The 24,589-nt window shown below is 53.7% G+C and overlaps 1 protein-coding gene across 2 annotated transcripts in view; it reads left to right on the top strand.

Annotated features, from left to right (window-relative positions):
- Positions 1-24,589, top strand: part of SHANK2 (SH3 and multiple ankyrin repeat domains 2) — a 561,657-nt gene that overhangs the window by 194,612 nt on the left and 342,456 nt on the right. The window contains exons 11-12 of one of the 2 annotated variants that reach the window (XM_070782471.1): positions 19,617-19,683; positions 20,094-20,264. In XM_070782471.1, coding sequence (XP_070638572.1) covers positions 19,617-19,683; positions 20,094-20,264 — 238 coding nt within the window. The remainder of the gene's footprint in view (positions 1-19,616; positions 19,684-20,093; positions 20,265-24,589) is intronic. The other variant, XM_070782472.1, reaches the window with a different exon arrangement.

Here is a 24,589-nt window from a genome sequence, read left to right as displayed (position 1 = left end):
CCTTTGTTTTCCAGCGTTGGTGCCGTCTCTGGGAATGACTAGTGCTTGTTTATGGAGCGTAGTACTTGCATGTATTTACAGAACTATAGGGACTCCAGGGGACGTATTTTCTTTCAGAGAGTATTATCCTGTCTTGTGCAGGGTGGGTGCTTTGTGGGCTTCTCACCTTCATCTGGAGACTGGTCTGAGTTGAGGCTGGGTTGCAGTTCTCCAAGGATCCATCCTCCTCGGGCACTCCTTTTCCTCTGAAGGTGCCCTCAGCTGAGCCCTAAGATGTCCCAACCGAGAGCCTGGGGTGCCTCCATGCCATGCTCCGTGGTGGGCTGTGCCCTCCAGCTCTCATAAGTAGATTTTTAGCCCCCTGTGCCTCTCAGGCTCAGACTTTGCTAAACGTCTCGAGAAGACGGCAGCTGCATGTCTCTCTCAGTTTCCCCCTCCTCCTTTCCCACCCAGACTTTGGCGCTTCGCATCTGCGGTTTTGACTATTGGGCAGCCTTACTCGATGGCTGAAACCTTCGCCGATTTCTCCGCACCCAGCAGGGACTGGCCCTCAGATCTTGGCCGCATTACCGAGTCTAGAATGTGTGGGTGCTTCACGTCACTGCTGCCCCCTCTCAGAGCTCTGCACTCTGGCCTCTGCGGCTTCTATAGCTCTCTGATGCTTTCCAGAGATGTCTGCTGTGTTGCGTTAGTTTCTTTTCTTCTGTTCTTCTTGGCAGGATCGTGTGTCTGAAGCTAATGACTTCACCCTAACCTGTCTGTGCTCAGTGGAGGTTTATTCAGATTCTTTTTTGAGTCCTTTTGACCTGACCTCATAGTTCTTGATGGCTTCCTTATTTTCTGGTGTGACCAGATGTTTCATCCTCATAGTAAATTTCTTGTCTCAGACATGACATCAGCCATTTTTCTGGGGATGCCTCATTCCTTTTATTGCAAATGGGTGTTAGGAGCCACGTTCTAAGTGCCAGGAGGGGATTTTTAAATTGTATTGTTAGAATTTTTTTGATGTGGACCATTTTTAAAGTCTTTATTGGATTTGTTAAAACATTGGTTCTGCTTTATGTTTTGGTTGTTTTGGCTGCGAGGTGTGTGGGATCCTAACTCCACAACCAGGGCTTGAACCCAGACCCCCTTCACTGGAAGGCAGATTCTTAACCACCAGACCACTAAGGAAGTCCCGGGGTGGGGGCTTATTTTAAAGATTATGAGTATTACTATATTGTAGTATTATCATCATGGGATTATTATAAAGGTCATGTATTTAAAGGTACATCATGAGTCTTCCTACAGTTACCGATCCTAATTCAGGACAAGTTTAATCTCCTTGAACCCCCATCTGTGTCTCCTTAAGCCACACCAAAAGCTGCAAGTTTTATCAGTCACATCATTCTTATCCTGGTTTCTTACACCAGGCACACACAGAATTCTCCTGGTCATCATGCCAACACTTCCACCAACAACATCATGCTCACGTGGTTTAAGATTTTCATTTGCAGTCAGGTTTTTTTTTATTAGAGTAGCTCTCATTGGGGATGTACAGTAAGATTACTGTGTTTAATCTCTATTTGTGTATGCTTTGCTTATAGGTTCCTTTGTTTTTATTCTGTAATGGTTGTTTTTTAAAGTTTTAATGTTTTAATAACAATATAAAATTTTCACATCAAATCTATAAAACAAGGTCAATGCAAAGAAATTCATCGTTTCTCCCTGCCTTTTCTATTCTTTTTCTTCCCCTTAGGTAGTAATTTTTTAAAACTTGTCCTTCATCGTTTACATAGAGTGATCTTTAATACTTATTAAGTGCCTACCATTTATGGAGTATGTATATGTTAGATGGTGCAGATACCTGTGAGGTAGGCTCTGACATTTCTCCTGTTTACAGATGAAGAAACCGAGGCTCAGAGAGGTTAAGTGACACAGGCCAAGTCACACAGCACACCGACTGCGCCTTGGAACTAGAAGCAGGGTCTCCCCCTACGTGACCGCGGAGCTGAGATTCCACAGCTTCGGATACTGTCAGTTACCAAGCTGTAGCTGGTTGCTTGTGATGAATGTTTTAAAATACCCACATGGTCTTTGGCACTTTCCCCCAGATTGCTATTCCGCTTCCGAGCCTCCCAGGCTGTACCTGGCGTGGATGATGAGCTAGGAGTGGTTGGCGGCCTGCTGGTTCTAGGACACAGCTGTGTCAGTGAACTTGGCACCGCCGGCTCCTCCCGTGGAGAGAGGAAAGCTGTGACGATTTATCCAGTCTGACTTGTGTCCTCAGAACTGGTGCGGGAGCCCCGTCGGGCGCCCGCGACCTTCCCGCCTGAAGCTCCTCCCCCGCCAGCAGCACTGCCGTCCCCTGGCTGCAGACAGATTCCTCCTGCCAGCTTGGCTCTCGTTGGCGGAAGTGGGTGGGCGCCTGTGTTCCAGCACCTGCTTTTCTCTCCTGGTTCTCACAGCGAAGCAATTTAAAGTGTGGGCTGGCCTGACAGCTTCCAGGGCTCACCAGGTGCGACCTTTGCAGCGGGCGGGACTGCTGAGCTGTCTGAGGCCCGCGCGGGTCCGGCTCCCTCCGCCTGCCTTGCTCACTCACTCTCCCCTGTCACCCTGCTTTCCCGCTTCCACAAAAATGAAGTAAGGCAGCCCAACATACTGGCCGGGTGTCCTGAGCGCCCCCACCTCCACAGGCATGCACAGATACCTACACACACACAAATACACACACACACGTATACACAACCCCTGCACACATGCACACACACATATACACACATACAGATGCACACATATACATAAGCAAGTGAAAGGCACTCAGTTGTGTCTGACTCTTTGCTACCCCATGGACTATACAATCCATGGAATTCTCCAGGCCAGAATACTGGAGTGGGCAGCTGTTCTCTTCTCCAGGGGATCTTCCCAACCCAGGAATGGAACCCAGGTCTCTCATTGTGGGCAGATTCTTTACCAGCTGAGCCACCAGGGAAACCCAGGAATACTGGAGTGGGTAGCCTATCCCTTCTCCAGGGGATCTTCCCAGCCCAGGGGTGGAACCCAGGTCTCATTGTGGGCAGATTCTTTACCAGCTGAGCTAACAGGGAAGCCCACTCATAAACATATACACGTGTCCCCATATACACCATGCACACATGCATCCCACACACACACACCCAAATACACATACACAGATGTGTACACACACACACACACACACACACACACACACACATTTACATGCATATGCACATATGGACATATACCCACACACACATACACACACATGTACACAGACACCACGTACACACACACACACACACACACCCCTTGCCCCAGGAACCTCAGGAACCATGGGGACTTAGAAGCGAAGCCCCATTGTTGAGGCAGACGCTTGGCCCCCTGGCAACACCGGTGGGCCTCCGTTTCTCCCTGGACCCGTCTGGTCCCAGCTCACCTCTCCCCAGGCTGCCATCCCAGACCGCACATGTGCAGGTGGAGAGGAGGGGCAGACGCTTCCTCAGTCCCCCGCGTGGCAGCAGGGAGATGCTGAATGGGTGTGCAGGCTGCAGGGGGTGGGGAGACCCTTGCCGTGTGAATGACACACGTGGGTAATTATATCCTGGTCCTCCTGCCAGTGACTCAGGCTCCATTAGAATTCTGGAAACCACTTCTGCAGCTTGCTGTGTAGGGGGAGGGACGGGGCAGCGGGGTGTGTGTGTGTGTGTGTGTGCGCGCGGCTGACGCAGGATTGAGCATCCCTGGTCTCTGCCAGCCCTGCGTTCAGAAGCCCCAAGGATGTATGTGCCTCCGTCCAGTCTGACCACGTGACGGGTCAGCAGAGGAGACGTGGGTGGGCTCTTCTATTCCGACTCCCACCCTGGCCCTTCTTGCTTGCTGTCACATCCTCCAGCCTTTCCCAGAACAGCGCCCGTGAGGATGACACCTGGCAGGAAAGGTCCCAGGGAGCCAGAGCATGTCAGCAGCTGTCTGCCCCCTGCCTGGGGAGCGGCGGGCGGTGGAGGGGGAGTTGTCCTGCAAGATTCACAGGAACATGCCCCGCTCACCTTGCAGTGCCTTCAGGCAGACCACTGATGGGGTGCCATCTCCTTTAGTTCTTCCTTTTCTGCGGAAAGCATTTCTCCACCACATAGACCTCCCTGGACATATCGCTTCCGGGGAAGAAGGGCCATGCTGCCCGGCAGAGAGCGTGCAGGGAGGCCCCGTGACAGAGAGCATGACACAGGTGTCTGTGGTCCTGTGTGTTCTGAAATAAAAGGGTACAAGAAAGAGGGTGGAGTTTATTTTTTAGGAAGTCGAGATTTGCTCCAGGGTGATTAGTCAAGTAGTCCACAAGGTTTTGCAGCACGACCTTGAGTTTACAACCTCCCTTTCACCCCAAGCTGGACTCCTTCCTTGTGGACCCCCTTCACCCCGCCAGGCGGGCAGGCAGGGTGGCAGCCCCGTGCGGGGGAAGCCTCCATGGGTATCCCTCCTTCCCAGCCTCCCGAGGCCCCACGCGGGTGCTCTCAGGATCTGAGGACAGCTCACAGAGACGGGCTCAGAACCCCGGACCCTCTCTTCCATCCCGCCGGGCGCAGTGCCCCCGTGGACCCGGGCCTCCCCATAGGTGGGCTGCAGCTCTGCTGAGCAAATGCCTCAGAGCTATTCTCGGATCATTGTCTCATTATCTGTCCACAGACGGCACCGTGAATCATAAGCGAAGAATTAAAATGTGCAGCACCGGCATATCGTTGCTAAGGGATTTTATTTCTGGGGGGGAGAGGGTACAGTCTGCTAACACGTGCGGGCAGATATGGGAACAGCAGCTGTGTGCGTCTGAGACAAGAGTCCCGGGACAGCAACAGTGTCTCCAAGGACTGAGGTCTACGTTTAAAAGAAGGCATCCGGATTTTGATCCGTAGTACCGAGACCAAGGATGGTCTTGTAATGCCAGAAGCAGTACCTGGACCCCACCCGGAGGTAACGGTGAGCTTGAGCCGATGGTGCGGAGAAGCCAGCTGACCCTGCAGCGTGGTGCAGAGATGAAGGAGGCAGAGGCCAGTGCTCAGATCACAGTGGATAAAAGATGTTTCAAGAGTGGGCGGCGCTCTGATCTCAAGGCTTCCTGAATGCTTTGCTGTTGTTCAGTTGCTCAGTCGTGTCCGACTCTGCGACCCCCGGGACCGTAGCCGCCAGGCTCCTCTGTCTGTGGAATTCTCCAGGCGAGAACAGTGGAGTGGGGTGCCATTTCCTTCTCCAGGGGATCTTCCCGACCCAGGGGTTGATTCTGTGTCTCCCACGTCTCCTGCGTTGCAGGAGGGTTCTTGGTCGCTGAGCCCCCGGGAAGCCCCGTCTGAGTGCGTTCAGTGACCAGGTTTTCTCCCCTTTCGTGGACTCCCCTTTCGCATTTGCTTGCAAGACAATTACTTCAAGGCGCTGTTTGGTGCCAGCGCAGAGTTTTCGGTCTCACTCTGGGTTTTCTTGGGCCTCAGATGGGCAGGTGGGGAGATTTTCCTCCAGTCCTGCCCTGGGGAGCTGTGAGCTCCCCTGGTGGCCGGTGGGCTCTGCCCAAAAGAGAGACCCAGAGAGTCAGGGAGAACTGCTGCCGATGCCGAGGATGACTTTGTTCAGGTGGCCCTGTGTGAGCCAAGCTGCTGAGGCCGACAGGTACCTGAGCATCTCCAGGTCCCCAAGTGGTCTCGGAGGTCACGCGGGCAGGCGAGCGGGGTGCCCGATGTTAACCCTTCGCGGCCAGGGCTCCCTCTGTCGGCGGTGTGTGTGTGTGTGTGTGTGTGTGTGTGTGTGTGTGTGTTAGTTGCTCAGTTGTGCTCGACTCTTTGCAACCCCGTGCACTGTGGCTCGCCAGGCTCCTCTGTCCATGGGATTCTCCAGGCAAGAATAGTGGAAGGGGTTGCCAGTTCCTTCTCCAGGGGAGTGCACCCATGTAAATATGCTAAATCACATAATTGAAAAGCAATAAACGCTTTGTTTTAGAAGTGTGGTGCTGGAAAAGACTCTTGAGAGTCCCTTGCACAGCAAGAGATCAAACCTGTCAATCCTAAAGGAAATCAACCCTAAATACTCACTGGAAGGACTGATGCTGAAACTGAAGCTCCAGTACTTTGGCCACCTGGTGGGAAGAGCTGACTCATTGGAAAAGACCTGACGTTGGAAAAGATTGAAGGCAGGAGGAGAAGGGGACGACAGAGGATGAGATGGTTGGATGGCATCACCAACTCAATGGACATGAATCTGAGCAAACTCAGGAGATGGTGAAGGACAGGGAAGCCTGGCGTGCCGCAGTCCATGGGGTCGTGAAGAGTCAAACACGACTGAGTGACGGAACAACAGCAACAAAAGCCGCACGTGGCTGCTCTAACCTCATCCAACATCTAACATCATCAGGATGGCATCCTGATGTCAGCTGCTTTCCCTGAAGAAGCAGAGTGAGCATCACCTGAGCGCTTCTCAGCGGTCCCCAGCCTTTCTGGCACCGGGGACCAGTTGCGTGGACAGTTTCTCCGCAGCCGGGGGCTTCGGGGTGGTTAGGGCTGATGCAAGCACATTACAGTCACCGCACACTTTGCTTCTCCTGTTGCATCAGCTCCACCTCACATCATCAGGCACTGGGTCCCGGAAGCTGGGGACCTGTGACAGTTAAACCAAGCGGTGTGTTGAGAGGGGAAAGGGCTGCTCTGACCGGGCCAGCCCGCAGTGACGGCAGGGCCCCGAGTGTGTCTTCCCAGCAGAAGACCCTTAGGGGTTATAGTTCAGTGTGAGTTCTGGGGCAAGTCTTAAAATGCGCCAACATCTGGAGAATCATCTCTTTTAGACCCCAGACCCCAGTGTGGGAACATCTGAGTCCTTAGCGTCTCTGTTTAGTGGTTTGAAACAAGGCTTCTTTAGGAAAACCGCCCCTTTCTTCTTTGCCATCTCTCCCCCTTTCCTCCCTTCTGGCTGCGCCCTCTGTTTTTCTTCCTTCTAGACTTTACCTGCTGTTTACAAAGAACCGAAGGCACCACCCCCAGATTTTCCCTAATACAATCTGTGTCTCATGTTTCACCGCTGTCTTGTTTTGTTCCTAAAGGTATTTAAATGCAATTTTCTGTCATTTAATCGCGTTGAATTTAATTCACATCCATCCCATGCATTTAGCAGGTAGAATCCTCTGGGTATTCAGTGTGTCCTCCCCTGAGTGGTCCCCGTTTTAATAATAGGAGCTGCCATGTAGGATGCGTGGAAGAAAAGCGGGAGGAAAGTACTCTGTGTACTGTTTCTTCTGAGGCAGTGGGAGTCATTGTCCGTTGATGGCTTTCTTGTCTAAAGGACGGGACCTAGGCTGAATGTATCTGTAAACATGCCGGGAGGAGTTGGAGGGAGGGGAAGAGGAGATGTGAGGGTTTTGCTTCCTTTTTCATTTCCCCGCTGGAGAGGTGGGGCAGCCCATGGTCTGAACCTGGAGGAACTTGCCTTTGAAGGTGTGTGATGAGACCACAGCCGCTGGGGAGCTGAAGACACAGGGCAGGTTCCACCGAAGCTCTTCAGGCTTCGACGGGAGCGCTTCAGTTCAGAGCTCAGAGCCTTTCCCCCGTGTGACCCGTGACAGCAGTTTCAGTGAACATGTTTCTTGGGTTTTTTCTTGTAGAAGGTGAGCCAGGCTTTCTCCTGAAGACCAAAGCCACTCACTTCCCTTAAAGCCTTCTGTTACCACAGAAGCACGATTTTTAGCTTTTATAATTTAATTTGTTAAACTTTCTTCACATCCCTGAATAAAATGAAGCATGCTGTGTGTGTATACGAGGTCAACTCGGAAGTCTTACCACCACCTTCATAAGCTGACCCTGCTACCGCTGCCCTCTCTCTTGTTGCTGGAGTTGGGGGTAAGAAGCGAGGTTTCTGGGGAAAGAGCGCTGGCTTTTCTTTTTTCTCACACCCCGGACCCGTGGAAGCTGCAGGGACAGTTTTATTAGCAGCGGCTTAAGTGAGGTTGAGTTTTTCAGTTCTTGGTCTGAGTCTTGGAGTCATCATCTTTGCAAACTTCTGGGGAAACGGGAAGTTCTTTTTATTTTTATGGAAGTATAGTTGATTTACAGTGTCACGCCAGTCTCTGCTCTGCAGTGCAGTTAGACACACCCAGACATTCTTTATTTGCGTATTTTTTTTTCACTATGGCTCATCACAGGATGTCTGCTGGGGCCTCCCGTGCTGTGCGGGAGGACCTTGGCGTCTGTCCGTCCTACAGAGTGGTTTGTGTCTGCTGACCCCACCCCGGGCGTCCCTCCTCCGCCCCCTCCCCCTTGGCAACCACGGCTCTGCTGTCTGCTTCCGTTTCATACATTCGTTCTTTTGTGCCGTATTTACTGCTCAGCCATAAGCAAGAATGAAACAATGCCATTTGCAGCAACAGGGATGCAACTAGAGAGTATCTTACTAAGTTCAGTTCACTTCAGTCACTCAGTCGTGTCCTACTCTTTGCGACCCTGTGAACCGCAGCACGCCAGGCCTCCCTGTCCATCACCAACTCCCAGAGTCTACCCAAACTCATGTCCATCGAGTCGGTGACGCCATCCAACCATCTCATCCTCTGTCGTCCCCTTCTCCTCTTGCCCTCAATCTTTCCCAGCATCAGGGTCTTTTCAAATGAGTCGGCTCTTCACATCAGGTAGCCAAAGTATTGGAGTTTCAGCTTCAGCATCAGTCCTTCCAATGAACACCCAGGACTGATCTCTTTTAGGATGGACTGGTTGGATATCCTTGCAGTCCAAGGGACTCTCAAGAGTCTTCTCCAACACCACAGTTCAAAAGCATCAATTCTTCAGCGCTCAGCTTTCTTCACAGTCCAACTCTCACATCCATACATGACCACTGGAAAAACCATAGCCTTGACTAGATGGACCTTTGTTGGCAAAGTAATATCTCTTCTTTTTAATATACTGTCTAGGTTGGTCATAACTTTCCTTCCAAGGAGTAAGTATCTTTTAATTTCATGGCTGCAGTCACTATCTGCAGTGATTTTGGAGCCCCCCAAAATAAAGTCTGACACTGTTTCCACTGTTTCCCCATCTATTTCCCATGAAGTGATGGGACCAGATGCCATGATCTTAGTTTTCTGAATGTTGAACTTTAGGCCAACCTTTTCACTCTCCTCTTTCACTTTCATCAAGAGGCTCTTTAGTTCTTCTTCACTGTCTGCCATAAGGGTGGTGTCATCTGCATATCTGAGGTTATTGATATTTCTCCCGGCAATCTTGATTCCAGCTTGTGTTTCTTCCAGCCCAGCGTTTCTCATGATGTACTCTGCATAGAAGTTAAATAAGCAGAGTGACAATATACAGCCTTGACGTACTCCCTTTCCTATTTGGAACCAGTCTGTTGTTTGATGTCCAGTTCTAACTGTTGCTTCCTGACCTGCATATAGGTTTCTCAAGAGGTAGGTCAAGTGTTGGTGAAAACGTAGGGTAACCAGAGCTCTCGTATGATGCTAATGGGGGCACAGAACGGCACCCCGACTTTGGAAGGAAGGCAGTTTCTTGTGAAGCCAGAGCTGTACTGCCCCCATCCCCAGCCATCACCCTCCTCGGGAGGCTGTGAACCAAGAGAACCAAAGCTGCAGTACCCAACAGGCTGAGTGGTGCTCGTGAACCGTATGCGAAGTGCAGAAAACAGTACAGAGCACACAGTAGGTGACACGTGAGTTCACGCGTGTGGCTGCCGTCACACAGACATCAGCAGGTGTGGTCACCTGTTCTCTCGGTTGGTGAGGGAGAGGGAGGAAATTGACTACAAAGGGGTGAAGGAAATGCTCTGTTTCTTTTTTAATCTAATTTTTATTTTATATTGGAGTCTAGTTGACTTACAATGTTGAGTTAATTTCAGGTGAACAGCAAAGTGATTCATACAAATGCTTGTATCCATCCTTTTTCAAATTCTTTTCCTGTAGGTTATTCAGAGTGTTGAATAGAGTTCCCTGTGCTACACAGTGGTTCCTTATTGTTTATCTGTTTTACACGCAGTCATGTGTGTGTGTTAATCCCAAACTCCTAATTTATCCCTCCCCGCTTTTCCTCTTCGGTAGCCATAAGTTCATTTGTATCATTTTTTAGATTGCATGTATAAGGGATACCATAATGATACTTGTTTTTCTCTGACTTACCTTACTTAATGTGCTAATCTCCAGATCCATCTAGAATGCTTTATTTCTTGATGGGAATGGTGATTGTGTGTGTGTGTGTGTGCCCCCACGCGTGCGCTCACTCAGTCATGTGTGACTATTTGCGACCCCATGGACTGTAGCCCGCTGGGCTCCTCTGTCCATGGGATTTCCCAGGCAAGAATACTGGAGTGGGTTGTCGTTTCCTCCTCCAGGGGATCTTCCCGACCCAAGACTGAACCCGTATCTCAGGCAGATTCTTTACCACTAGCGCCACCTGGGAACCCCCATGTATTCATCAAATTGTATACGTACCTTCTGAGCATTTTGCTGTATGCACTTCGACCTAAATGAAAACAATTTGAAAACTGTGGGGAAAGAGGCCCTTGGAGAACTCTGGGTATGTAGTGCTCACTAGAGGATGATCTGAAATGAACGCCGATTTTCTGATTGTGACCGTACATGTAGGAGGAGGTCCTTTGTCTGTGAAGATGCTGGGATCGTTTAGAAGGAGAAGCATCGCAGTGAGTTAGCCAGAAAAACATTCTGAGCACACAGTTGCGGGTACATTCGCCACACCAAGCAACACGGAAACCATTGTGTAACCTAGCTGTGTTACACGGCGCACAAATTCTCTTTGCTGGATTCCTTTGGCTTCTTAGATGTGTTTGAGAATTTTCTTATGGTAATTTTGGGGTAGGGGAGACAAAGGCTCTGTGTGAAGGTTAGAGGATGCAGTTTCTGCTTCTGCATTTCCTCCCAGGCAGTCACCCCCAGCCCTGCCATCCGCATCCTAAACACAGGCCACGTGGAGGGGATTCTCCAGCCGTGTATGCCCCTGACACAACCGATCCGGGCATTTGCCGGGGGAATGTACGTGTCCGGGTGGAAGGTAGAGACTCTCCCTGTGTGTACTAATTAAGCAAGGTCTTATGGGCTGAGCTGTGTCCCCTTCCCCAAATACCTGTGTGGGTGTCCTAACCCCCAGGACCTCAGAATGTGGCTGTATTTGGAGCTGGTCTTTAAAGGGGTGATTCAGGTAAAATGAGGTCACTAGTGTGGGCATTGATCCTACGAGTGTTTGCTGTGTTAAGTTACTTCAGTCGTGTCCAGCTCTTTACTACCCCGTGGACTATACAGCCTGCCAGGCTCCTCTGTCCATGGGACTTTCCAGGCAAGAATAGCGGAGTGGGTTGCCATTTTCTCCTCCTAGGCGTCTTCTAGACCCAGGGATTTAACCCACGTCTCTTACATCTCCTGCTTTGGCAGGCGGCTTCTTTACCACTAGCACCACCTGGGACCCCTGTAAGAGGAGGTCAGGACTCAGATACACGCAGAGGGACCCTGTGAGGACACGGGCAGGAAACGGCCGTCGACATGCCCAGGCGAGAGGCCTCAGGAGGGACCGGCCCTGCCCCCCCGGATCTGGGGTTCCAGCCTCCAGGACTGGAGACATGAACACCTGTTGCTTTCGGGACCCTGTGAGGACACGGGCAGGAGACGGCCGTCTACACGCCCAGGAGAGAGGCCTCAGGAGGGACCGGCCCTGCCCCCCTGGATCTGGGGTTCCAGCCTCCAGGACTGGAGACATGAACGCCTGTTGCTTTCGCCGCCCCGTCTGTGGGGCTTCGCTCTGATGGCCCAGCTGATTCACTCACTGGTGTCTGGTGGCCTCAACTGTCAATCCTTTCTTTGGTTGCCAACCTGTGGAAAACGGTGCTGAATTTCTGCTTCTGAATCAAATCTCATTATTCATCTCTCCTGGACCTCTAAGTGAGAGGGTGTTTCAAGTGAGTTGGCTAAGCCCCGGTGCAGGAGAATTTTCTGGGATGAAAGCCATGCGAGGCTGTGTACGGGCCACTGGGCTACACCCCCAGGTCTTTGGGGTCAGACGATGAGGTCCACCTTCATGACAGGTACATGTCTGACTTCCTGGAGCTCTTAGAGCCTGTCCCTTCAGCTGGGAAATAGAAGACACAGCAGCCCTCCTTCCCAGACGTGAGGATTAAATAAGGTCCTGCATTCAGATGCTCAGGCGAGTGTGTGTGTTGAATCAACCTGAGCTGATTTCATTGCTGTTATATTCGCTTGATCACCGTGGACATCTTTATTACAGCGTGGTAGAGGCCAGTCTCGGAACATCTGTAATCCCCCAGATCTCAGATTCCCACCAGACAGTGGTCTCATTCATTCTGCCCCACGGGTCGGGGACTGAGGGGCCGAATAGGGAAAAACACACATACCCAGTGAGTTCATACTTTGCTTCCTGCTGGTCCCAACGGGAGCTGCTCTCTTGCAGGTTTTTTTGTTTTTTCTTCTCTCAAGCATTGAAGAACTGTTTGCTTTTTATCGAGATTCCTGGGAGCAGGCGGCGCCCTCCACAGCCACTGCTGCTTCAAAGAAGAAATTTGCATTTTATTGGCAGATCCATCTGGGACGATGCGCTGGGTCCATAGGAAGGAGTCTGTGTGCGTGGTAGACTTTGACACCTCTCTTCAGATGCCTTTCAAGTCTGTTTTTCCCTTGACAATCATGAATATTTTATACAGCTGAAGGCTGGATAATCCTGCATCGAGGGTCTCTTCTGCATCAGAGGAGTTGGGGTCGCAGTTGCAGTCCCTCCCCAGATGGAGCCTGGCAGCTTTCTCCCTACTTCAGCGTTGCCACAGCTGGCAGCTGAAGCTAAAATCAAGGTAGACCAGTTGGATCATTTCCCACCTCCCGTGTTGACTGTTAAGTTACAGACTTCTGAACGTTGAAGATGGGTTTTTCCCCATAGGTGTGAATCCTCAGCACCAACCTTGAGGCTCAGCACGTCCCTTGTGAGGGGGGCCGTCCTGCTGCTGGTCCTCAGCCTCCCTGGGTGATAACTCACAGATGCCAGGGCCCTGGTTCCAAACAGCTTTAACCTGCCAGCACGGTGTGCAGCACCTAGGAGTGTAGACTCTGGAGCCCTGAAGCAGATCCTGAATGCTGTGTGACCTTGGGGACTTCCACCTGGTCTCTGGTGCAAAAGGACAAACCAGACCATCCTGTGGGACCAGGGAATGTGCCCATGCTGTGGTCACTGGGCAGAAGTTGTTGTGGTTCAGTCACTAAGTCATGTCTGACTCTTTGCAACCACATGGACTGCTGCACACTGGGCTCCTCTGTCCTCCATTATCTCCCGGACTTTGCTCAAACTCATGTCCATTGAGTCAGTGATGCCATCAAACCATCTCATCCTCTGTCGCCCCCTTCTTCTCCTGCCTTCAATCTTTCCCAGCATCAGGGTCTTTTCCAATGAGCTGGCTCTTCGCATCAGGTGGCCAAAGTATTGGAGCTTCAGTTTCAACATCAGTCCTTCCAGTGAATATTCAGGGTTGATTTCCTTTAGGATTGACAGGTTTGATCTCCTTAATGTCCAAGGGACTCTCAAGACGACAGTGCAGAGTGGAATTTTAGGAGATTGTGGAACACACCTACAGCGCCAGGCAGCCCCTCCCACAGAGAGGAGGAGTGTATTTCCCCTCACGCCTAGACTTTGGTTTTGTGCTTTGACCAATAGAACATTCCGGAAGCCATGCTGCAGACTGATGTTCCAGAGCCTGCCCTCTGGAGGCTTCACAGCTTTAGATTTTGCCCACACAGAACACTGTCCTGAGGCCCCCGTGGAAGGGAGCCGGTCAGCTCTGCTGAGGCTGGGTGGGCTGGTGGAAGCAAACACGTGAGCCAAGGTCAAGGCCAAGGCACGTGGTGAGGCCGTCACACCTGCTGGCCCACCTGGACCCCCACTTAAGGCACAGGGAGCCCACACTGGGGGTCCTTGGAGCCCTGCACCACTTTGCTTCCCGGAGGCTTCTTAGCCAGGGAGATCCTTCATTGTGGCGAAGGCAGGTTGAATTCCCTTTTATTCCTAGTCTGTTAAGTTTTTGCACTAATTAAGTTTCATCAGATGCTTTTTGATCAATTGATAACAGCTGCTGCAGCTATCAAGCTGGTCCTGTAGAAGGACTTTCCTGATGATCCAGTGGCTGAGATTCTGTGCTCCCAGTGCAGGGGGCCTGGGTTCAATCCTGGGTCAGGGAGCTAGATGCCGCATGCTGCAACCAAGATCCAGTGCAGCTGGATTAATTAATTAATTTTATTAATTAAATAAATAAAAAACAGAAATAAATGCTTTTTAAAAAGATGACCCTGTAGATTTCCCCCTTTTCTTTTAGTGCGGTGGATTCCACTGATGGCTCCTTTATTCCTGTAAGAAGCCTGCACAGTGGCATGGTCCTCTTCTTTGAACAGATCCCTGCATTGATTTATGGGCTTCCCCGGTGGCTCAGTTGGCAAAGAATCCACCTGCAATGCAGGAGACTCCAGTTTAATTCCTGTGTCGGGAAGATCCACTGGAGAAGGGATAAGCTACCCACTCCAGTATTCTTGGGCTTCCCCGGTGGCTCAGCTGGTAAAGAATCCACCTGCAATGCGGAGACCTGGGTTCAATCCCTGAGTTTGGAAGATCCCCTGGAGAAGGGAAAGGCTACCCCCTCCAGTATCCTGGCTTGGAGAATTCCAAGGACCGTATAGTCCCTGGGGTTACAAAGAGTCGGACACGACTGAGTGACTTTCATTCATTCACTGCATTGTTTTGCTATTGTTTGGTCAGGATGCCAACCTCTGTGGGGAGAGGACTCCCACTCCTGTGGATCCCTGGGACTGGGGTCGTGCTGTCCTCGTCCATGGGGTTGGAGAGTTCTCCCTCTTCATTCCCTGGAGGAGTTTGGACGAGACGGGTGTCAGTTCCTGCTTATGTGTTTGGGAGACGTCATCCGAGAAGCCCCGCCAGGCCTGGGTTTTCTTTGTGGAGTCTCAGGCTCTGTTGTGTGCCATTTATCAGTATGAACAATTCTAAGCCTCCAGGAGTCACAGAAGGGCCAGGCTTTCAGTGATCCCCAGTTACAGAGGAGGTGGCGTGCCTTGTCTGTGGTCTCCATTCTGGAGGGCTCCACCACGGGGAGGCTGTGGCCATGACCATGGCACCACGCTAGCCATGTGAAGGCTGACCACTGCCTAGGGTGTACCCTCCATTCCTGAGCCAGGGGATGAGGGGGCCTTTCATCCCCAGCCTTGGGGTCCAGCAAAGCCGAGGCCTTGCCTGGGCAGGTCTCCCGGGAGTGCTCAGGGTCCTCCTTTAGCCTGGAGAGGCTGTTGGGTCACCAGCATGGTGCTGCCCATGTGGCAGCCTTGGCGGTGCCCTGGCTGCTTCCTCTGGCTTGGGGCCCAGCCCTAAGCCCCTGGAGACAGACCCTCTGGTGGTGCTGATGCCGCTCGCCTCCACTGCCCAGCAGGCGCTCCCTCCAGGCAGCCTGTCAAGGTTGGTGTGGGGTCCCTGAGCCCCCGGGTAACACATCAGTTTGCAAAGGCTTCTGGCCTCCTGGGATCTGCTGAGGCCCTGGGGCTGTGGTCTGGACAGCCCCGGACCGCACAATTGCCCACTGCCTGTCGGGCTCCGATGAGCCTAGAGATGAGGGACCCCCTTGGAGTTGGTCCAGTGGAGTTTGTGACCTCTGACCCCGAAGCCTGGGACCCACTTCCTCCCCACATGCTTGCAGATGCTCAGAATTCCGACACCTTTCCAGGCTCCTGGGTCTCTGGGTTTCGGCCACTTCCCAATTTGCCATTGGAGTCCGGAGCAGGGGACGTGGTCATCTGGAAGGAAGACCAAAGAAGGGGGCGGCCCGAGACCACAGTTTCCATCACTGTTGCACAGAGCTGTTTTCCAGTTTTGGTGAGGACATGCCACGCTCTCAGAGCGCCTATGAATAGCTCTCTGTGTCAGGAGGCACATTTGGTTTTGGCGAGAGGAGGCAGCTTCACTTGGGATGGGGGCGTGGGTTTCCTCCACATCCTGGCTGCAGAGCCCAGGAGATGGAGGTTTCGCCAGTGATGAGAACAAAAGCAGCTTCTCCTTCAGCCTGGTTCCAACTGCAGTGGGGTTACAGTGGCACCCCACTCAGAGTACACACATCACACACACACACACACACACACACACACACACGTGCGCACACACACACACACACAGATTCATTATGGGGCCAAGGAGTCCAAGATCTGAGGCTGTAGTGAACTGAAGGTCCAGCATTGCGAGTGATGTAAGTTCCGATCCAAAAGCCAGCAGGCTCAGAACCCAAGAAAAGCGGATGTTTCTCTGAGACTGAAGGCTGGAAAAGACAGATGTCCCAACTCACAGGTGGGCAGAAGTCTCCTCTTACTTGACTTTTCTGTTCTAGGCATGTCGTCAACTGATTAGATGCGGCCCACCCATGCTGGGAGGGCAATCTGCTTTACTCAGTCTACTGATTCAGATGCTAATCTCATCCAGAAACACCCAGGGTAACTTTTGGCCAAATGTCTAGGCCTTCTGTGGCCCAGTCAAGTTGACATAAAGAATTAACCATTATTCCTGCTTTCAGATCCCCCCGGGTACAAATCCCCAGAAGCAGAGCTGCTGGATCATGTCTGTGTAGGATTTTTTTTGAGGAAATTCAACAGTGTTTTCCACAGCAGCTGTACCATTTTACATCCCCACCCTCAATACACAAACCTTCCAATTTCTCCACATCCTTGCCAACACTTGTTATTTTCTGTCTTTTGATAGCAGCCACCCTGATGGGTGGGAGGCAGTTTTACCTTGAGAGTTTGGCTGGAAGACAGGGAGTGATGCTTGTTTTCTTTTTAACTGTGCTGTGCAGCTTGCGGGATCCTGGTTTCCTGACCAGGGATTGAACCCAGGCCTCTGCAAGGAAAGCGTGGAGTCCTGCCCGCTGGACCACCAGGGAATTCCAACAAGGAATAACTCTGACCAGTTGTCCCCTGGGTGACATTGGGTCACATGTCATGGGTCACCCTGTAGACCCTTCCTTTTGGGGTCATGTCACAAATGGTAGCCGACTGGGTCGCTGGCTTCGCAGGGCCTCTGTGGGCCTCCTGCTTAGGTTCCTACCCTCTGTCCCTGCTGTGTTTCTTTCTTTTCTTCGACGTGGACCATTTTTAAAGTCTTTATTGAATTTGTTACAATTTTGTTTCTGTCTTACGTTTTGGATTTTTTTGTCTGAGAGGCATGTGGGATCTTAGCTGCCCAACCAGGGGTCAGTCCCACGTCCCCTGCATTAGAAGCTGAAGTCTTAACCACTGGATCACCAGGGAAGTCCCCTGCTCTGTTTTAAGGATCCGCCGTCTGAAGCCTGAATCCCAGGTGGATGGTCACCCTCAGGAGGCTGGTGAAGTCCCGTTCACCAGGTGCTTCGAAACCTGCTTCTGTGTCTGCAGAACCTGTGTGTGTGTGTGTGAGAGAGAGAGAGAGTTGCTCAGTCGTGTCCAACTCTTTGCGACCCCATGGACTGTAGCCCACCAGACTCCTCTGTCCATGAGATTCTCCAGGCCAGAATACTGGCCTGGGTTGCCATTCCCTTCTCCAGGGGATCTTCCTGACCCAGGGGTCGAACTCTGATCTCCCACATTTCAGGCAGATTCTTTACCATCTGAGCCCCCAGGGAGGCCTCACAGGGCCTGTCGCTGAAATGGCCTTTGCTGTCCACCCCTAGGACCCTCGCCTCGTGCAGACAGGGGCTGCCGTGGCTCCCCTGACGTTAGCAGACCGGGGAGGAGGCTGAATTTGTCTCCAGGCTGTTCCAGTCAGTGGCATCCTTGCAGGACACCAAGCATTAGGTGATGCCCAAGAGGCGAAGTCAGTGTCACTTCCAAAGACACCACAGCCCCCCGGCCCCCACAGGGAGCCGTGTCAGGCAGGTTTCTCCAGGGAAGCAGAGCTAGCAGGATGGAGACACGTATGTTTAAGAAATTTCTTGCAGGAATTTGGCTCCCAAGACTGTGGGGGCTGGCCAGTCTGCAGTCGGAAGGGCAGGCTGGGAACTCAGGCAGGAGCTGGTGGTGCAGCCTCGAGGCAGAATTTCTCCTCCAGCAAATCTCAGCTTTTGCTCTGAAGGCCTCCAAAGGATCGGGGAAGGCCCACCCACAGTATCACTGCCAGGAGACTGACGGTTGACGTGTGTGTCTGCGGGCTGGCGTCTGAACACCCGGCTCATTTGAGGGTGGAGACGGCTGCCCCCCTGTGCCCAGGGCGCCCCACTGGGGTGCAGAGAGCCCTGCCCACGTAAGCTCTGTATCAGGTCTCCCCGGGGGCCCCGGGGCCACCCCCAGGGCCTTTGTCTTTGCCTGCCTGGCTGCCTCAGTGCATCACGGACCACGTGACCTCTTTGCTTTCGTCACTGTCTGTGTGGCTTGAGCTGGATCCTTGCCTGTAGGTGCTGGTTTATGCTGTGCATAGGTGGAGTTTTTTCTGCTTCACTGAAACTCAGTGAAGAGCTGTGAGTGCTTTTTGAGATTCCCCATCCCTCTAGCTATGGGGACCAATCAGAGGAATGGATGCCTCCCTCCGCCCCCCACCTCCAGGGAGCATGCTGGGACCCGTCAGGACTGATGGGAATGCAGCACGCCGTCCGGGGGGTTTCCAGGCTCAGTCCCTTGACCCACCCCCTCCGTGGCCTCCCGGGCAGAGGACTGTCTCACGTAGATTCTCACGGAATGATGGCCTTGTGGTGGAAGAATGGCCAGGGCCCCGGAGAAGGGGGCCAAGCGGGAGGAGGTGCCTGTGGTCGGGCTGCTGGGTGTGGTGGCCGCTGTTTCAGTAGCTCCGACTGGTGCACCGTGCAGGCCTCGAGGGCCCAGGCTGCCTGAAATCAGACAAAGACAAGCACTGTAGCTCCCACTTTGTTGTGGGGTCGAAACAAACTCATAGAAAAAGAGATGAGATTGTTTGTGGTTCCCGGGGTGGGGTGGGGGCTGGGGAAATGGGTGAAGACGGTCCAGATTTGGACTTCTAGTTACAAGGCAAACTAGCCCAGAGGACGTCGCGCTCAGCCATGTGGTTCACTTGAAAGTTGGTAAGAGCAGAGCCTTCAAGTTCTCATCACAAGGGGAAAAGAGTTTGTTTGTTGGTTTGTTTTTTAAAGAAAATCTTCAGGATAAATTGTTCACATTTGAAGAAAGATCACTTATTTGGCTGTGCTGGGTCTGAGTTGCAGCACGCGGGTTCTTTGATCTTCCTTGCGACACCAAGATCCTTTTTAGTTGCAGCACATGGGATCTAGTTCCCCGACCAGGGACCAAACCCCATCCCCCTGCACTGGGAACGCAGAGTCTCAGCCACTGGGCCACCAGGGAAGTCCTAGGGAAGAAACTGCACAGCCGTATGAGGTGATGGACATTAACTAAACTCATCGTTTCACAAAATAATATCCAAGTCAAGTCAGCAGGCTGCACACCTTCAGCTTAGTGCTGTGTGTTGAGTGTATCTCGGGAAACCCGGAAGGGGGGAATATCTCTTATTTTTTCAAAAGAAGCTCTGATTGGACTTTTGCTCTTAGGCCGTCGGGATGTGCAGCGTGTCCTGCGCTTGGCGCCTTAACATGATTTCCTCTTCTGGCAGGTGGCGATCATCGCCGGCAACTTTGAGCTAGCCGAGTACATCAAGAACCACAAGGAGACCGACGTTGGTGAGTAGGCTGGCTGGCTGCCAGTGAACCGCGCAGGGGCCCCGGTTGGTCACCTCGCCGGATTAGTTCGGAGTCTGCTTTTAGCCAAACTTAACGGGAACAGAGTCCGAGCATCTTCTCCACCTCTGTTGCTGCATCTTCTTGACGCGTGGCAGGGTCGGGGCCCGGAACCCCTTAAATGTCAGGCGAGGGCGCCGGCGATGGCCGCAGGGCCTTGACGTCCAACCGGAGAACCAGATTACCTTGCGACCGATTGAGATGGGTTTGCGGGAGGATTCTGTAACACACACGATTCCATTTAAAGTCGGAGATGGCAATGAAAAAGGGGCAGAAAGAGCCAGGGGCGTCCCACTCCCCCTCCTGCCTCTGCGTCCCTGGCTCTGCCTACTGATGACTGCTCCCCTTTTCAGTACCCCTCGTGCCAACCAGGAGGACTGTCCCTGCGGCTCCTCCCCTGTCCCATCGCCCTGCCGGCGGCTGGGCCCAGTCTTGCATCTTGGAAGAGCCCTCTGGCCTGTTCCCTCCAGCCCCGGGCTTACACCGGACGTGCAGCGGGGAGCAGGCCCACTGGACCAGCAGCGGTGAGATTTCCGGATGCCGCCATCCCATCCAGGGGGTGGGCAGCGAGCCTCCAGGGCGCCTGGAGAAGTCGCTGGGTGGCCTCTGTGTCTTGTTGCCTGGATCGCCCCCCCCCGTACTGGGGGCTGAGGGGTGAGCGATCCCACGCGCCTGGCTGTCTGGTCTTTTCCGTGTCGAATGTCTGCGGGCGCCCAGCTGCCTCGAGAATCACACAAGGATGCGGAGCCCAGTGTCTCGCTTGCCTCATCCGGTCCCCTGTGCCGAGCATCGGGGCCTCCTGCGCCCAATGTTGATGCGAGTCTTCCCGCGAGCCGGGGCCAGACCTCCTAATTGCTCTGAGATCCGGGCATCCTGCAGGGCTGCGTCAGTGTCTCCCTAAGCACACTATGCAGATGGATGAGTTCATGTCTGCAAAGCACTCTAGAAGACGAACTGAGCCCTCCCAACTCTTCTCCTCCCACCACCCGCTGATACAAGAGAGCGGTACAAAAATACCGGTTGCCGTGAAAGGAATTGGGACTCTTGTCGAGCAGGCAGATTGCCAGGAGGAGATGTGCAGGCCCGGCCCAGGACCCCAGGGTGGTCAGTGGTCCCGGGGATCCAGGATCTCTGAGTTCCTGTGATGGTGACACCCTTGGGGCCACCATCCTGATCTCCCCTGAGCCAGGGGAGGCGTGAAGGGGCCTCCTTTCCCCGGCTGGCTGTCGGGAGGGAGACAGGAGAAACTAGAGACTCTGCCTGCCGACCCCCAGCCCGGCCTTACACATTCACTCCCCTCCTTGCCCCAGCCACAAACTCAAAAAGTTCCGATTTTAAAACCCAGATCGAGGAGGTTTCTGGCTTGTCTCTCCCGTTCCTTATCTGGGATGTAAACACCTCTCTACAAACATATTTTCTTACTATAAGAAGAATACCTGTTTGTTGGGTGAACACATGTTAATTACCACTCACCCACTCCATTCAATGATTTCTTTAAACTGTGAGGGCTTGCCCTGTCAAGAGATGGACGGTCACGGCAGGCGTGTGTGACGTCCGTGGCTCCGGCTGCGGGGAGTGAGGTTGGAGGCTTCCTGCTGCACCTGTGTGGACACACCGGGGCTGCAGGAGAATGTGGGGTGGTGTTTACCATCAGCCCATGCTCTCTGGTACCTGCGCCGGGGCCTTTCCCCGGAGTGTCGTAAAGGGAAATGTTAGTACAGGAAATCTGTGCTCCCACGCCGGGGCCTTTCAGTATCTCCAAGGGAGGGGGGCGCGGAAAAAGCCTTCTTCTTTCCTCTGCGTCGTCTGACTCAGCATCTCTGACTGGGAACCAGCAAACTGTGCCGCTTAAGAGGGTTCTGTCGAAGGCCTCGCAGAGAGGCTGCAGGTCCTTCACGGGCACAGACGTCACTCGGGGCGTTCGTTCTTGGCCTCGCAGTAAATCCATGCTGAGGTCTCAGTTCAGCATCCCGTGAACTGAACCTCTAGGTTTGCACTCGTTTGCCCTGTGCCCCGTGGCCACCCAGCTTTCCACCTGCCCTTGTTACCAGGGGTGCCGGATGCTGGGTGTGTGGCGGGGAGGGTCTGGCCCTGTCCTGTGCCCTGAGCGGGTCTCGCTAAGTCCTCTGCAGGGATCTGTAGCCCCTGCCTCGGAGAGCCGTCCTGTTTCTGGGTGGATGAATAACGCCAGGCAGACATCCGACCCTTGCCGAGCCTGCACGCCCAGCATCTCACGTTCCGTCGCTCCTCCAAGGATGTGTCGCTATCTGTGTGACCAAGGGCAGACTTGATGTAGGATACATGGCGTTTGGGTCGGGTTTGCCCAGAAGCAGACCTTGGGGCAAGGAAGTGAGGGGTGGTTTGCCATGGAGGGGGTGCTAGATATCAGCAGCCGGAGCACAGAGTCAGTCTGGGCAGACAGGAGGCCAACCCGGGGCCTTAGTGAGCAGGTGCTGCAGGCAGCTGAGGCCGGGTGTTGTCGGGACCCCAGGGGGTTGTCTTGTCTCACCCTAGGGTGAGGCGACCTGTGTGTCGCCTCAAGTTTCTGTTTGTTCAGGCTTGCTCCCGCCAGGGAGGACCCTCCTCTGGGCGGTGCAGTGTCTGTGGGGTCACGCCGAGCGCCAGGGGGCGTGGGCAGGGTCCAGGGGCATCTCCTAGGCAGGACGCCCCAGAACCACATCCCAGAGTGATGGGCTGAGCCAGGCTTTGAAGCCAGGCCCATCTGACTCTGGGGGGCTCTAGGCTCTTCAGCTCCAGGCTCCCCATCTCCCTGTGCACCCAGAGAAACGGGGCCACACTCAAAAGCTTCAGGCAGCAGCGCAGGCTGGGGCAGGGAGCTCAGGGGTCTTCACACAGGCTGCTGTTGGAACCGGGGCTGGACAAGTGGGTGGAGGGAAGGAGAGCGGGGAAGAGGGTTCTTGGGTCCAGACCACTGACAGCAGCATCACCCTGCAGGAAGCTCTCTGCTCGCTTGGTCCCGGTTCAGGGCTCTGTGGTCACCAGAGCGGAGTATCTGCCTGCTGAACTCTGCTTCCCAGATGGGCTGAGAGGGCAGGGGTGGGCGGAGGAAGAGGACACTTGGGAGACGGCTTGAGGCTGGGCCTGGGGGCTGCAGAGGGGTCGTCAGAATCAGTAGGATTAGGACTAGGGTATAGACACTGCAGGGGCTTCCAGGTGGCTCAGCGGTAAGGAACCCACCTGCCAACACAGGAGACTCGGGTTCAGCCCCTGGGTCGGGATCCCTTGGAGAAGGGCCTGGCAACCCACTCCAGTATTCTTGCCTAGGAAATTCCATGGACAGAGGAGCCTGGCGGGCTACAGTTCATGAGGTTGCAAAAGAGCTGGACACAACTGAGTGACTAAGCGCGCGTGCACACACACACACAGGATCTAGGGCTGCCATCAGCCCACCGGAGGTCACTCGCGATGCTGTCTGGCCGTCCCTCCGGACTGTTCCCTGCCTGACACAGGATCCAGGGCTGCCATCAGCCCACCGGAGGTCACTTGCGGTGCTGTCTGGCCGTCCCTCTGGACTGTTCCCTGCCTGGTGCACAGCTGCTGTTTAATCGGTCAGTCGTGCCCGACTCTTTGTGACCCCGTGGACTGTAGCCTGCCAGGCTCCTCTGTCCTTGGGACTTCTCAGGCAAGAATACTAATGTGGCTTGCCATTTCCTCCTCCTGGGGATCTTCCCGATCCAGCCATGGAAACTGTGTGTCCTGCAAGCCTCCTGCATCGCAGGCCAATTCTTCAGCACTGAGCCGCCAGGGAAGCCTGGTGCACAGTGGGGCCTTGGTAAATGTCAGCTGAGTGAGTGCCCTCCCTCTGCCAGTGTGCCCGCTCCACCTTCAACCCCGCTCTCTCTTCTCAATGTAAAATCCTGGCCTCGCGGCACCTGGAGTTGGAGTCGAGGAGCCGAGTCCCGTGGGCATGTCCGTGCTGGGTTGGGTGCGTTTGCCAGAGTGTAATTAATGCCCTGATCCCCCCGAGTGTGGTCTGAGTGAGGAACACGGGGCAAGTGGGTCGTGTGGGGGCCGTGTTTCCACCCACAGCAGGTCACTCTGGGGCCGTGTGACATTGGGGGTCTCCGGTGGGTTGTGTGTGAAGGTCTGTGGCTACGTGGCTTTCCCATTCCAGCTTCTGTGAGGGTCTGGGCTCCGGGACCCCACCTCCTCCGTGACCTGTGGGGGTGCTGTCTGTCTGTCTCCGTCGGGGTGACCTTTTGTCTGCCCCAGACTCTCGGGTGGTGGGCGTCTGGTATGATTGCGTGGGGAGCTCCAGGGGCCATTTGCCACAGCCTTGGAAATCACGGTAGGGGTGCTGGGGAGGGGTGGGCGGGGGCCTCCTTTCTACTTTATGATCTTCAGCAAATTTTGACTTCTGAGCTACACCGTGGTGTAGAAGGGTACAGGAGAGTGGGGTCTCAGGTCCTGCATCTGAGGCTTTGGGCTCTTTACTCTGCCAGAATGAGCCCATGGTGCTTGCTGCCAGGGTTTTCAGACATTTAGTGGGGCTCAGCAGGGGCTGGGGCAGTGTTTCGGGGGACCCAGCTCCACGAGTCAGGATCCTGAACTCAGAAGAGATGACGGTAAGACTCAGCGTTGCCTCTGTGGTGTTGGGTTGCGTTTTTGAAGATAAAACATGGTGGAAGGATCCCCGGATTCCAAGTTGGGCATGGGGTTGATTTTGACTCTTCAGAATGAGTCATTACAGTGTTGCTGACTTTCTGCCTGTAGCCCAATGAGATGCCTTCCTGAAAAAGTCCCTTGAACAGCTCAAGTGTTCCCCCCACCTCAAGCCACGGAGCCTCTGTTTTCTAGACACAAAAGTGCCCCGCCGAGAAATCAGGGT

The sequence above is a fragment of the Bos indicus genome, chromosome 29 (assembly GCF_029378745.1).
Source record: "Bos indicus isolate NIAB-ARS_2022 breed Sahiwal x Tharparkar chromosome 29, NIAB-ARS_B.indTharparkar_mat_pri_1.0, whole genome shotgun sequence".
Taxonomy (NCBI): Eukaryota; Metazoa; Chordata; class Mammalia; order Artiodactyla; family Bovidae; genus Bos; species Bos indicus.
Note: the sequence above shows the minus strand (reverse complement) of the source record. Positions and strands in the feature narration are given on the sequence as shown.